The sequence below is a fragment of the Hypomesus nipponensis genome, chromosome 2, assembly GCF_054491055.1.
Source record: "Hypomesus nipponensis isolate SF chromosome 2, ASM5449105v1, whole genome shotgun sequence".
Classification (NCBI taxonomy): Eukaryota; Metazoa; Chordata; class Actinopteri; order Osmeriformes; family Osmeridae; genus Hypomesus; species Hypomesus nipponensis.
Window position 1 is genome coordinate 13,145,001 of NC_140362.1, and position 14,148 is coordinate 13,159,148.

Below are 14,148 nucleotides of genomic sequence, written 5' to 3' on the forward strand. Positions count from 1 at the left end.
GCAACTTGTTCTTCTCAAAGTGTTTTTTCAGCCGAAAGCAGAGTCGATCAGCCAAAATCAGAGTGTGGTTGAGGGGTGTTATGCTGCGCAATAGCTGTTTACTCGGAGATGCAGAAGGGCTGCGATCGCTGCGCTGCTCTCGTCACTGCTGGGGAGGGGAGAGGAGGTCACCTGAGAGCGGCTCCAGCCGTGTAAACACCTCCCCCGTCGCCCCCGGAGACCAGCCCGGGGCGAACACACCCGCGGCCCGCTGGGAAGGAAAGGAAGTGAGAGGACGACAGGGAGAGGAGAGAGGAAGGGAGAGAGAGAGAGAGAGAGAGAGAGAGAGAGAGAGAGAGAGAGAGAGAGAGAGAGAGAGAGGGAGAGAGGTGAGGTGAGGATGGTCGAGAGAGAGAGAAGGAGAGAGGTGAGGTGAGGATGGTCGGGAGAGAGGTGAAGACATGGAGATGGGTGGAGCGGACGGAGAACGAGAGAGAAACCAAGGAGGAGGGAGGAGGTGGAGAGTGAAGATGAGTGGAAGAGACGGGAGGAGAGCGAGAGAAAGATATCACATCGGAGTCTGGAGGAGGAGAGAAGGAGAGGGGACAGTAAACCAGAGAGAGAGAGAGAGAGAGAGAGAGAGAGGGAGAGGGAGGTGAAGATGGTCGGGAGAGAGGTGAAGACATGGAGATGGGTGGAGCAGACGGAGAACGAGAGAGAAGCCAAGGAGGTGGAGAGTGAAGATGAGTGGAAGAGACGGGAGGAGAGCGAGAGAAAGATATCACATCGGAGTCTGGAGGAGGAGAGAAGGAGAGGGGGAAGAGTTGAAGCAGACGGAGAAATGAAAGATGGGATGAGCCGGCAGCAGTGGCCGGCGTGTGTGTATGTGTGCGTGTGTGTATGTGTGCGTGTGTGTGTTTGTGTGTGTGTGTGTGCCGTCTCCAATGAGGGGGAAACTCCTCCTGATGACCCAGGGACTCCCTCACAGCCTCTCAGACTCCCAGAACTCTGCTTACCATAAATCTCTCTCTCACTCTTTGTCTCCATTTCCCTCCCTCCCTCTGTCTTTCCATCTTCCCTTTTTGTCTATCGTCTCCAGCTTTTACTATTGTTTTACGTCTTGGCGACGATGTAAGCTGATTGGCTGCTTCCCAGAGTTCAACAGCTGCCATTGGAGGGAAGACTATAAAACCCTGGAAAACCCTAGCCCCGCTCTCGGACTTGCTGCAAACTCTCTCTCTCTCCATCTCTCTCCTTCTCTATCTCTCCATTGTTGAAGACTAGACTGTTTCTACTAGAATGGTGACTATCAGTTTAGGTTCTGGGATTGTATTAATCATTCTTAAGTATTACTGGAACGACCAGTTGATTAGACAGAGACTTCAGCAAATGCCTCAACATAAAAATGGTCAGTTTAGACACACAAGCAAAGTCTCCCTGGGGCATTAAGGTTCAGATGACAGAATGAGTAGAAAGGGGGAAGAAGATAAGCCGACAGGTGTTCGTTATTCAATCAGGCGAATGCTACATCATAGACTGTGACTGTCATCAAAGCGCAATATAGGTTTCAGTAGGAACACATTCTATCCATGAATAAGTCAAAATAAATGAACATATAATAAGTTAATAGCCGGTCTACTGATTGTAATCAGCATCAAGCACCTTATATATCAGGGATTTCACCCACACCATCTCCCCTCCTCCCCCTCTTAATTGCACTCCATTCCAGAGATCTAGTATATGGATGGATCTGTTCCAAATCCATGTTAGGGCAGTGTAACCTTTCTCCCTGTGAGCAGTGTGTTCTCTGTTGGTCTCCAAAGCATCTCTCTGTGTGTGTGTGTGTGTGTGTGTGTGGTCTTGACCTGAGTGTCAGCTCAGATGAGAGTTAGAGTGCGGCAGCTTGAAGTGGTTCCCTCCCGCCATCTCCGGCGTGCGTGGGCGGGGGCGGCTGATTGGCCATTTAGCGTCTCCGCCGAAACCCGGAGAAGATTTGATATTGCGGGGGAAACAAAAGTCATATGTAGCAGGAAATTCAATTGTCTGTCTTTGCTTGCTTCAAATTCGCACTCCGCTTCCTCGCTAAATCAATTTCGGATGTGCGTGGAGTTTGAGCCCAATCCGAACCCTTGGAGAATGTTTACAGACTGAACTCTCTCATGGACTGCTGCACTGTCAGAATGTGTCAGGGAGCCTGTGTGTAGGAGATTGCATGTGTGTGTCTAATCTGTTTGTGCGCGACTGCATGTGTGTTTCTTAGTGCTGTCAGTTAAACGCGTTATTAACGGCGTGAACGCAAACCCATTTTAACGGCGTACATTTTTCGTGAAATTAACGTTCTTTTTGGCCTAGCAAACGTTGTCGTTTTTTTCACATGCTCTTGCAACACCTACTGACGTTAGAAAAACTACAACTCCACACCGGATCTTGCTAGACCGGAAACAAAGCAACAGACATGCCGCACACACTTGTTTGGGCTTGCGAGCCGGCTTGAGAGTAGTAGGCTAAAGCATCGTTTTGAGTGGATGGCGAGCACGAGACGCCGAAATGGATGCCAAAAGATTCTAAATGGAAAGTTTACTTTGAAAGAGTTGCCAAATGGTTCCATTGACAAGACCAAAGTGATCTGTGCGTTTTGTCATTGTGAGCTGAGCTATCATCGCAGCACGTTCAGTCTGAAATACCACTTGATGGCCAAGCACACAGCTGATGCAAATTCTCCACCCCCTTTTCAAAGCAGGGCGATTGCAATGTTGTTTTCAATTTAAAAAAAGAACATTTGCACTAAGCAATCCGATCCACTTTACCACGTTGATAAGAGCATTAAAATGAGAAAGAATTATGGGACAAAGAGAAATCAAGGGACATTTAGAATAACAAAAATGTGCAGTTAATTGCAAGTTAACCACGACATTAATGCAATTAATCGCGATTAAATATTTCTATTGTTCGACAGCACTAGTGTGTTTTCTGTCTAGGCGTGTGTGTGTCGGTATAAGCGAGTGCGTGAATGTGTGTGAGCGTGTGTGTCTGTACTGCATGAGTGAGTGGGCGAACATACAGAAGATCGATGCGTAATTTTCAAGGAAACAAGTTGCCACCATCTGTACAGAACCTCACACAAACAAGTAGATCACACAGATACAATATGCACACAGAGATAACAGCACAGAGATACAACCGACACCAACATACGTAACTGCATGGCTCTTACCATATTACCGCAGTGTTTTGTTGAATGATGCAGGGAACTTAACCCTCCACCATCTCACCAGCGTCATTGATGATGCAGGTGGAGTTGTGGCCTGGTCTGTGTGTGCTGCTGGAATTGTTCATGAACAGGAATTAACGAGGACTCTACTTTGGTCTTGTGGGTCGTTGTTCAAGCACCATTGTGTGAAGTGGGAGATGGGCGTCTCGATAGCCTCAAACCGAGCTATGGTCAGTAAGGAATTTGTCTATGTGTGTGTGCGTATCCATGTCCATGTTTATCAGTGTTTACCTAGATGAGCTCGGTGACTCATCTGGGCTTCCTCCACGGCAGTAAGGAGGCAGAAGGACACAATGGGAGGAAGCTCTGCTCTCTGTCCCCGCCGGCCCAGAGCCTTGAGGAGGAAGTGTTCACTCCCCCCCCCCCCATGTGATTCTCACACCCTTCTAGCTCTCTCTGGCACTGCCCTCTCTCTCTCTCTCTCTCTCTCTCTCTCTGTATCTCTCTCTCTCTCTCGCTTTCGCTCTCCTTCTCTGTTTATCTCGCCCTCCCCCCCCCCCTCTCTCTCTCTCTCTCTCTCTCTCTCTCTCTCTCTCTCTCTCTCTCTCTCTCTCTCTCTCGCTCTCCTTCTCTGTTTATCTCGCCCTCTCTCTCTCTCTCTCTCTCTCTCTCTCTCTCTCTCTCTCTCTCTCTCTCTCTCTCTCTCTCTCTCTCTCCCTCTCTCGCTTTCCCTCTCTCTTTATTTCGCTCTCTCTCTCTCTTTCTCTCTCTCTATCTCTTCCTCTCTCTCAGTGCGAAAGGGAGAGTGGTTCAGGAAGGAGTGCCCCCCCCTGGGGCTTGTGCCTCCGGTACAAGGCCGGGGTCAGAGTTCAGGATCAGAGAGCTGAGCTCAGGGGAGGTCTGGGAGCTCACATCTTGCCAGGTCGTTGCAGATCACCCCTGTGTGTGTGGGTGTGTGTAGAAGCCTCCTAAGGCTCGACTCCCCACTTCCACTCCTCCCCCTAACTCCTCCTCTCCTGACCGCATGCCCTCCTCTCAGTGTGAGCCAGGCCTGATATTGAACTCAAACACTATGCTAACTCAATCACCATTCTCTCTCTCTCTCTCTCTCTCTCTCTCTCTCTCTCTCTCTCTCTCTCTCTCTCTCTCTCTCTCTCTCTCTCTCTCTCTCTCTCTCTCTCTCTCTTTCTCTGTCTCTCTCTCTCTTTCTTCCTCACCCAAATGAAGTCCTAATGCTCCTGGTCCGTATTAGATAACCCGATATTCGGTTCCAAATAGCTCCAGAGGTCTGATGGACCTCTCTCCGGCCCGGGATCAGTCTTGATCAAAGTCTTAATCAGGAACCCATCATCCTCCTCCTGTCATAACATCCCCCTCGTCCTCTCTCCTCCTCTCCTCTCCACCCCCGCACTCTTACATCCGCCCCATCATCCTGTCATAGCCTCACCCTCACCCCCCCCCCAGCCTCATCTCTCCTCGCATCCTCAAGCTCTCACGTGCACTCCCTCCTCCTCGTCCGCGCGTTGTGGTAAGGCTGCGCATGGGGCTGTAGCCTTATTAACACATACCGTATTTTCCGGACTATAAGTCGCTCCGGAGTACAAGTCCAAAAATGCGTCATGAAGAGGAAAAAAAAACACATACAAGAGAGCAAGTTTGCTTGCGCTCATGCTTGTCTGTACGGTTTCCGATCCCTTCAAGTAGGTCGTCAGGCAGGTTGGAAAGACTGATCATCGGCGCGTGAATCGAGGAAGAGCCCCGTCGTCACATGTCAGACAGATGGAGTCGGGAACCGCGACAGAAATCCTCTAGCAGCTTTGGCGACGTAATCGTCAACGGGAGTTGAGCCCGATGGCCAGGGACTGGGTGCTGACGGACTGATCGGGCCGCTTCACGCTCCCAAACGACGGGCTGCTCCCATGTTGCGCAACACCTCCAACGTGATTTACGGCCCCGGCTCGCGCTCCGAACGCGATGTTCTCTCGATAGGGTTAGGATTGGCCTTTTATCGTGCGAGGAGAAAGCCCGAGTCAGTGAGATTTACTGTGCGGCAGTATATCACAGTGGTATGTTATTATTGTTCACCCGAATCGTTACTACTATAAAGAGGAGTCATGTCGTGGGTTGAGACGGCTGATAGTCTGTGGGGAGCAAACGTTCCAGAGTCTGTTGTCCGTGGCTGGACGCTTCGGTAAACGTCTGCCGGACGACGGCGGCGAGGACAGTTTTAGAGCCGGGGTGGCTCTGTGGTCGTTGAGGATTCTCCATGCTTTCCTGAGGCGTCGTGTGTGCGGTAGACGGCTCGCACGCGGTGGGGAGGTGGCCGCCAATGAGGTGCTCGGCTCATCCCACTGGATGGCCGTGCCATCGCTCAAAAGTGGACTTGTGGAAGTTGGTGAGAGTCTGCAGGGGAGGGAAGGGAAGGGAAGGGAAGGGGAGGGGAGGGGAGGGGAGGGGAGGGGAGGGGAGGGGAGGGGAGGGGAGGGGAGGGGAGGGGAGGGGAGGGGAGGAGAGAAGGAGACAGATAGAGAGAGGCTGGTGTGAGATGAAGGTGGAGTGAAGGTCTGTCACGTGTGACCAGTCTTCGGTCATGACAGAAGAATGCTCTGCCGACCTTCCACCCCTGATCTTTGACGACATCGTCTGGCAGGCACCTGCGAGTCTGTCTCCAGATGTCAATAACGACCATTCCGTCAAAATGACTAAACAATAAACGCAACTCGTAAAAGGCCATGGCCATTTGTGACTGTTCTGCTAGACCGTGGCGTGTTCTGGTGGACCGGACTACGTCCCGCTATTGTGGTTGCGTTCTGTCGCGTTCTTTCTGCCACATCCTGTTTCAGGGTAATTGTCAGCGGGTTGAGGCGACGCTGACGAGCGACACACCTCAGCGCTCTTCTCATCATCGCGGAAACTCCTGGTCCCCGCCGATGGAAAGTATTAGTTAGCGAGGGCGCAGCAAAACAACCTGGCGGTTAAGATGTGGGCGAGCACATGGGGCCGTTTGTACAGCCTGAGAGAAAAGAGGAGGAGAGGGGAGGGGGGGGGGGTTAAAGAGAGAGAGAGAGAGAGAGAGAGAGTTGGATGAGAAAGAGAGAGAGAGAGAAGAGAGAGAGAGAGAGAGAGAGAGAGAGAGAGAGAGAGAGAGAGAGAGAGAGAGAGAGAGAGAGAGAGAGAGAGAGAGAGAGAGAGAGAGAGAGAGAGAGGAGGGAAAGGAAAAGAGAAAACACGAAAGGTGCTGCCTGCCTGCTGTCGCGTTGTGGTGAGGACTTTCCCGTCGTTTGTGTGCGTATGTGTGTGCGTTCGAGTGTGCGTGCGTGCGTGTGACCGCCGCAGGATGCTTGCTCAGAACCCAACAGATGAATACTGACATTAAAGTATGATGGTTTCATTGTGACACCCGTTCGAGGCTCTCTTTTGTCCTGCTGAAACGGAGCTATAAATAACCCCAGCGTGTAAATGCCTGTGTAGCCCCGGGCGGGGTAGGGGGGTGGGTGTTGGGGGGGTGTTGGGGAAACAGCCTGTAGCCTTGGCTCAGGTGGAGATTTTCCAATGGGAATTTCTCCTGAAGGAGAGGGGAGCCCCAACCCTGTTTGTGTTTTTGTGCGCGGGTGGGTGGAGGGGGTGGGCGGGGGAGCAAACTACAAGATAGGCTGATTCAACTCTGTGTGTTGGCAAAGCGGTGTGTGTGTGTGTGTGTGCGGGGGCAGAGGGCTCTGGGGCCTGGGGAGCTGATAGGGACTCAAGACCTGAGATGCCCTGGACACACACACACGCACACACACACGGACACACACCCAGATAGGAACCGTGGGTGGACGTGCTGGCTCCATTCCATAGATTGTGACCTCACTAAGGATCAGCGACCGGCCTTTTATGTGCGTGAGTGCGCGTGTGCGTGTCTGTGTCCTATCATAAGGGAACGGAGTCACAAGGAGTCTCCTGTTTGTTCCCAGTCCAGATGCCCAGGGGCTCCTGCCCCCGTCGCTCTCTTCCGCCCCCTGTGCCAAAGCACACAGCAGATAGTGGCGAAGACGACTGTCTGTCTGCTCAGAGTGTGGGAAACGCGCGGGCACAGGAACTAGAAACAGGAAAGACAAGCGAGGGACTTAAGGGTGTGCGTGTGTGCGCGCGCGTGTGTGTATGTGGACTATGTGTTAAAAAGGGCCTCAAGGAAAACCCGTATTCTTCACTTGAAACATTGTGTACCTGACCAAACGTGATTCACTTTCTCTTAGCGGCCTGTCCATATGTTCCACGGTGAAGAGGAACGTTGGACGTTTGGCAGTTTGGGACTTTTGGGAACTTATTCTGTCTCTCCTCTGCTTTTGTCTCCACAGTTAACGAGGTCATCAGGAACGACTTGTCCAGCATCTCTGTCAATACTCATGCGTAGAAGCACACACACACACATACATACACGCACACACACACACACATCAGGGGACCAACAAGCAGAGCTATCAGAGAAGAAGCTTCCAGAAAACCGCAGACCTGTCACCCTCCGTCCGTCTGTCCATTCATACATCCCTGCTTTCTTTTGCCTCGGATCCCTAACCACAACCCGTGTGTCGTTGCATAGCAACATTAACCCTCAGTGACCAAAAACCGTGCTCACATCTCTGTCCACGTCCGTAAAGGTTATTGTTGAGGAGTTTATTTAGAAGTGGCTCATAAACCTGAGGAGACTAGTTTTACTTTTACGCCTTAAATGACAGTTATCCTTACCCGGGGGAAGAGCAACCCCTCGACCCCCCCCCCCCCCTATTCTTGGACACTCTTCAGAATGTCTGGACTAGCCAATGGAATTGACCACTCCGGTCCTACTGCCCAATCATAGCACAGCCTGCCCCAAGCCATGCCTTATAAGACCACTTCACTTGCCATGAATGACAATCAGTCAAGTTTGATATCAGCCAGCTTATTTTTTATTGTTATATTGTTGGAATCCTTTCTGTTCTAGGTTTACAGGGAAAAGTGTCTGGAATATATAGGGACATGTGAATAGATTAGATTTATCGTATTGGAATTTTTATTATCAGATTCATTTATACTGAATGTCATGTATGATATTATTGTTATTATTTTTTTGTTATAATTATTGTTGCTACTATGTATTTGAAATGTACTTCTATCTATGCCTTAAAGCTAATATGCAGTCTGCTCTTTAACGTGACAGTCTTCCTATTGTAATCCAGTCTATAGCGCTTTCTTTGTGCCCTTTCCTTTCCTCCTGTCACCTAGTGCCTAGACTTTTCTCCTCCTTCTATATCATTCCGTCCAGCAGTCTCAGCAGCGTTCAGGCAATCATGGCAGACGGCCATCCAAAGAGACCCAGAGCTAGAAGCTTTGAACTGTCGTTCTCACTGCCCTTTTCTAGAGCCTTCCACATAGTCACATCTGGACTAGGGACAGAGCCATCGCCTGCTCTGCACAGACTTGGCTTGTAAATATGCACACAATGAATTGAATCAAATCAAACTTTATTTCAACTTGATTTGAGTGTATGACAATCTTTGTATGACCCCCCCCCCTCCCTTCCCCTCTCCCAGCTGGTGTAAGATAGTGTAGATGGAGGGAGGTTTGGGGTCCGCCTTGCAAACCCGGCAATAATTGATCTATTTCATACCAACGGATTTTTACCCTTGGTGAAGTTATTGCTCAGGGTCTCTCCTCCTAGTCTTCCTCTGTTTTGCCAGGAGCCAGTCACAGGCCCCATCAATACAGAATGCACTTTACAATAGCAACGGCACCAGATCCCCTGTCTCCATGACCACCCCTCCTCAGAAGATCCTTTACCTGTGCCAGTAAAGACAGGAAGGATCCCTAATCTAGTCTGCATGATGGGAGCTCACCAAGGGCTCTCCCGTGTCACTTCCTCTCCGTCGCGTCACGTTATCTGTTGTCACGTCAACCGTATGTATAAGCCATGTATGTTAGTTTTTTTTTTGTTTTTTTTATCTCTGCATGCACAGTACTAATGTAAGGGTCTGATTGAGCTTGGTTAGGTAGTTTGATGGTGGCACGCCTTCGTGTAAATGACTGTTATACCGTGCCTTACTCATTTGCTCAGCTACAAACAAGACTGTATCTCTGACGCTTTCCTGTAAAGGCGCAAGGTAGAACACATTTTTCTCTTTAATATGAAATATTTATGGACATTGAAATGATGTTTTTATTTACACTCAATGTGTGTTCTCCAAAATGATTTAATAAATGAGAGTTGAAAAATGACAGAGCAGTTGTGTTTTATTTTATTTTTTGGGACCGGGGTTTATTGTTGGACCCTGAAATTGGATATTTTATAAAGAAGTTAGTTTGTGTTCGCTGTTTCCTATTGCTGTCTTTCCTGTTTAATGTCTCAATCTATGTTTCCCACCATAAAAGCCCAAATCAGTTTTCCACAAATCATTAACAGAAATCATCTGATGTTTTATTTCTACGTTTCTCAGGAATGACATAACATTTTCAGATATCTAATTCACCCTCAACATTGAAACAATTTTTCTCTTGCAAAGATACTGGCCCAATTACCAAAGTAGTATTATTTTACCAGAGCATCTTGAATGAATTTTCTGTCCTTCTCAATACACGGGCCATATGGCTGTGCTATATTCCCTTCTATACTCCAACTCTGGTCAGGTCTAGGATTGTCCAGGCTGCCCCTAGTGGAAGGCTCTGGTACTGCCTGACCCTGCAAACCCAATAAAGTCAGAAATAGTCAAGTGGGACTCTAAGTCAATCATAGTACAGAGTTTTTACATGGATGGGCACGGAATTTGGCGTGTTCCCATGAACATATGAGGAGGTTATAAACCGTCATGGATCATAACATGTCAGAAAAGTGTGTGAGTGTGTGTGAGAGTGTGTGTGTGTGTGAGTGTGTGTGAGAGTGCCCTCCCTGTGCAACCACCTGCCAGGCCTCCAGACTTTTTCCATCCAGAGTTCCAAATCGTCATGGTGACAGAAGGCAGGTCTGGGCGGAGCTCCCCTCTACACCCATGGCAAAGCCCAAAATAGACATGCTATTCACAGACAGAGTCACGCCTCTATTTCCTGGCAGCCTCGCTCACCTAGATCCTTCTCCGGCTGCGATCACCTTTGGCACAGTCACACGGGGGCCCCAGGTCCAGCATGGGCCCCAATCTACAGAAACACCAGCATTCCGTCTCCGTTTCTCAGCCCAAACTAGTCGTCGAAGACGTTTCTGGATGGAAAGGTGAGAGAACATCCTGAGCCACAGGCTGATGATGTTGAGGAGGACGAGGAGGATAATGATCGTAGCACGCGCCGTGTTTCTCCGGAGACCACCCTCACCCCTCACCTGCCTCTCTGCCCCACTCAGGAGAAGATTTACTGCCTGGTTCTGGGGTCTATCTTTCTCTTCTTCTGTCTTTTATGTCCTCTTCATCTTTTCCTCTCCTCTCCTCCCCCTCCTCCCCTCCCCTCCCCCCTCCCCTCCCCTCCCCTCCCCTCCCCTCTCCTCTCCTCTCCTCTCCTCTCCTCTCCTCTCCTCTCCTCTCCTCTCCTCTCCTCTCCTCTCCTCTCCTCTCCTCTCCTCCCCTCCCCTCACCTCACCTCCCCTCTACTCTCCTCACCTCCCCTCTCCTCCCCCTCCTCCCCTCCCCTCCCCTCCCCTCCCCCCCTCTCCTCTCCTCTCCTCTCCCCCCTCCCCTCCCCTCCCCCCCCCTCCCCTCCCCTCCCCTCCCCTCCCCTCTCCAGCCATCTGCAGGTTGTAAACTGAGGACAGGGCAGTAATACGGGGATCCTGCAGAAAGATGAAGGGCCGATTCTTCAGGAGATGCAGCCAGGCCTGATCTCTTGGCCATATTGTCAGAGTTCATGCTAATGCTCTATTTGATGTTTTTGTTTGGAAGGCAAATGGAAAATACATAGAAAATGTTGTTCCGATAATGAATGTGGGGAGTGATGATTTGTGCAGGTTCGATATTACTGAGTGTGTGTGTGTGTGCTAATGCGCGTGTGTGTGTGAGTGAGTGTGTGTGTGTCGGGGGAGGTGCGCACGTGGGCATGTGTATGAGTGATTGCACATCTGAGCACACAGGTGTGCCTGTCTCTGTGTGTGTGTGTGTGTGTGGGTCCATCCACAGGTGTGCAGAGCCAGCGTTGACCCCTCTGACATACACATGCACATTACTACAGACACACAGACACATCCCACTTTAACAGGCTCTTTAACAGACACTCAGAGAGATGTCCCAGATGGGGAAAAAGCCCTCCTCCATCAGAATGGCCATCTGCTACCATTCAGCCTGATTCACTATGTCTCTCTTTTGTGATGCGTGAACGATCCTGAGATGATTCATAAACGTAGGGAGAGGGGCACACACGGCAGTACTCGAGCACCCTCAAAGTCAAAAGCGTATAGAGCGTCTGTTTATTGGAGAAAATAAGGCCTGGATCCTTTCATTGATGCTATGGCTCTCTCCCTCATTCCACGCAAGCGGCGGGTGACCCCGGAGTGAAGATCTTCATGACATTAGATAGGAGGTTTTCTGGGAATCGTCTGAGTTTCAGATGATGACTATCTACTTTGGACTTCTCATGAGGCAACGCTGTGAGGAGGGTTGATGCGAGGATGTTGAGAAATATGAACGTTCGTTCATGACAAATGCAGGTCAACCTACGGCAACGAGGGATGTGTTGTGTGCAGAGTTGTGTGCACACCTCTGTGGGTGTCGTGTGTGCTGCGTGAGTAATTGGCTTTGTGTGTGTGTGTGTGTGTGCAGTGTTAGTATCAACACACACACAAAGCCAATTACTCACGCAGCACACACCTGTGTGTCTGCTTCATGTGCAGACAGATGTGTGTGAATATTGACAATTTACAAACAGACCTGTCAACTGTGTGTACTGTAGTTTACAGACAGCTCCATGTCTGAGCATATGTGTGGAGTATGCAGACAGCTGTGTGTATACATGTATAGCATACAGACAGCTCAATGTGTTTGTGGGTGTATGTGTGTGTGTGTGTAGCATGCATACAGTTATGATAGTAGGGTGCAGACCACTGGGTGTGTTTAGTGTTCTGACAGCTCTGTGTGTGTGTGTGTGTGTGTGTGTGTGTGTGTGTGTGTGTGTAGTGTGCAGACAGCTGAGTGTTTGAGTAAATAGTGTGCAGACTATAACACAGTGGATCCATCCTGTTGTTCCTGAAAGCTCAATAACAATCAGAAGGGGTCAGATAGGTGCTTCCTCCTTTCTGTCTGGTACAGTCTAAAATCTTTTCAGACGTTCTCCCTCTCTCCCTCTCCCTCCGTCTTGCCCCCACCTCCACCCACCACCCACCCACCAGCCGCCCCTATCCCCTCCCCACGTTAGAGCCTCTCCGCTGGGGATGGAATCCAGGGCCGATCTCATCTTTGGAGGCTTTTAGGCGCCTCCCAGCAGCACCATCCCCATCTCCCCCGGCGCTTCTCTTCCAGTGAGGTGCATCCGGAGGCCAGGAGGACGTCCATCTCCTCCACCTAAAGGGTTATTGACCGGCTGGCAGAGTAGAGGCCCAAGGAGGTGCGAGGAGTCTTTGTCTTTGGCGCGGCTAATCTCCCTCCTCTTAGAGAAGTCATCTAGTGAACGTTCAGGCTGCTAATGGATGTTCTACATGAACTCTCGGTGACCCCCCCCCCCCTCACCTTAAGACACACACACATACACACACGCACACACGCGCGCCCCGTGTGAATAGTCTTCCCGACAAAGATGAGCTCCTCCTGCCAAAACGTAGTGTCGGCAACGGTTGGAGGGAGACTGTGTAGCGTGGTTCACCCATACTCGTGGAGACGCTGGAGGGTGCGCCTGCAGACCGGCAGAGGAGCTGCTAGCAGAGATGTGGGTGGTTTTGGGACTCGGCCTTGGGCCCGGTCTGGTTCGAGAATTCAGAGGGCAGTGAGTGTGTGTTTTAGACGAGCCCATAAACACGAAGGCATTTCCTCCAGCTGACCTCAGCTTGGACATTCTGCTCAATTTCAATCCCCACGGTTTGCATTCTCACACTCACACACACACACACACACAGACATGCTTCCTCACAAGCACACACACACACACAAGCGCACACACACACACAGATTCCCCACATCCCAACTGCGTGCGAAGTGACCCGCCGTATCAGCTGAGTACTGTGTTCACAGAGCCTTTGAAGGCCGTGTGCGTGTGTGTTTGTGTGTGTGTGGGGGAGGGGGAGGGGGGGGGGGGGCGGGAGAGGTGCCGGGTGAGATGCCTGGGACAGGGTGCAGGGAGGGGTCAGGAAGGGGGTGCGGGGAGGGGTTCCAACCATCCATTTCAACCCAATCTAGACCTAACCGCAAGACAACCCGTTCTCTCTGAAGATCACCTGTCTCTCCTGTTCAATATGAATGTTTTATCATAAAAGCTTTTCTTTTTTGCTAAGTGCTCTTGCTAAGTGTGGGGCTCTTAAAGTTTGGATTACTTTGACTATTGTTCAAGAAACAAGCGAGCCAGAGGATCTAAATGAATGTAATGGGCTATTCGGAGAGGGGCATTTTCTTCTGCGCAAGGCTCCAATTGACACAAAATAGTTCTCCAAGATGGTGCTTTATACGTATTTGGACGGAGAGCTGGTTTTGACACCTCGAACTGGCTGGTCTCTCCTCATGATGCTTTCATAGGGCAGCCAGACAGGTGGGGAGAGGAAACAGACATGACATAATCATATGAATAATACGGCCTGCCAGTGTTCCTATGCGATCCATATGGTTTCTAAGGCCAGGAAATATAGGATGTCAGGCATCGCTATGTAAAAAGCTTCATTTAGCAATATTAAAAGGAGTCGGCTGCGGTCCCATCCATTTGAAGGGGTTGAAGCGGATCTCATTTGGCTCATTTCGTAAGCCTGCGCTTTTCTCTTTCTGTCGTCTTGAATCGCTTAAGACAGATTCCTCTTTCTCTGGTCCAGACGTCGAGCTTTCCAACACCCC

General features: G+C 50.3%; 1 protein-coding gene across 1 annotated transcript in view; it reads left to right on the forward strand.

The window, feature by feature from the left end:
* LOC146300881 (nuclear factor of activated T-cells, cytoplasmic 1-like) overlaps positions 1-9,424 on the forward strand; it is a 56,405-nt gene extending 46,981 nt beyond the window's left edge. Inside the window, exon 10 of the mRNA XM_084706926.1 lies at positions 7,531-9,424. Within this exon, the coding sequence (XP_084563052.1) occupies positions 7,531-7,586 (56 nt within the window). The 3' untranslated portion in view covers positions 7,587-9,424. The remainder of the gene's footprint in view (positions 1-7,530) is intronic.
* The last annotated feature ends 4,724 nt before the right edge of the window (positions 9,425-14,148 follow it).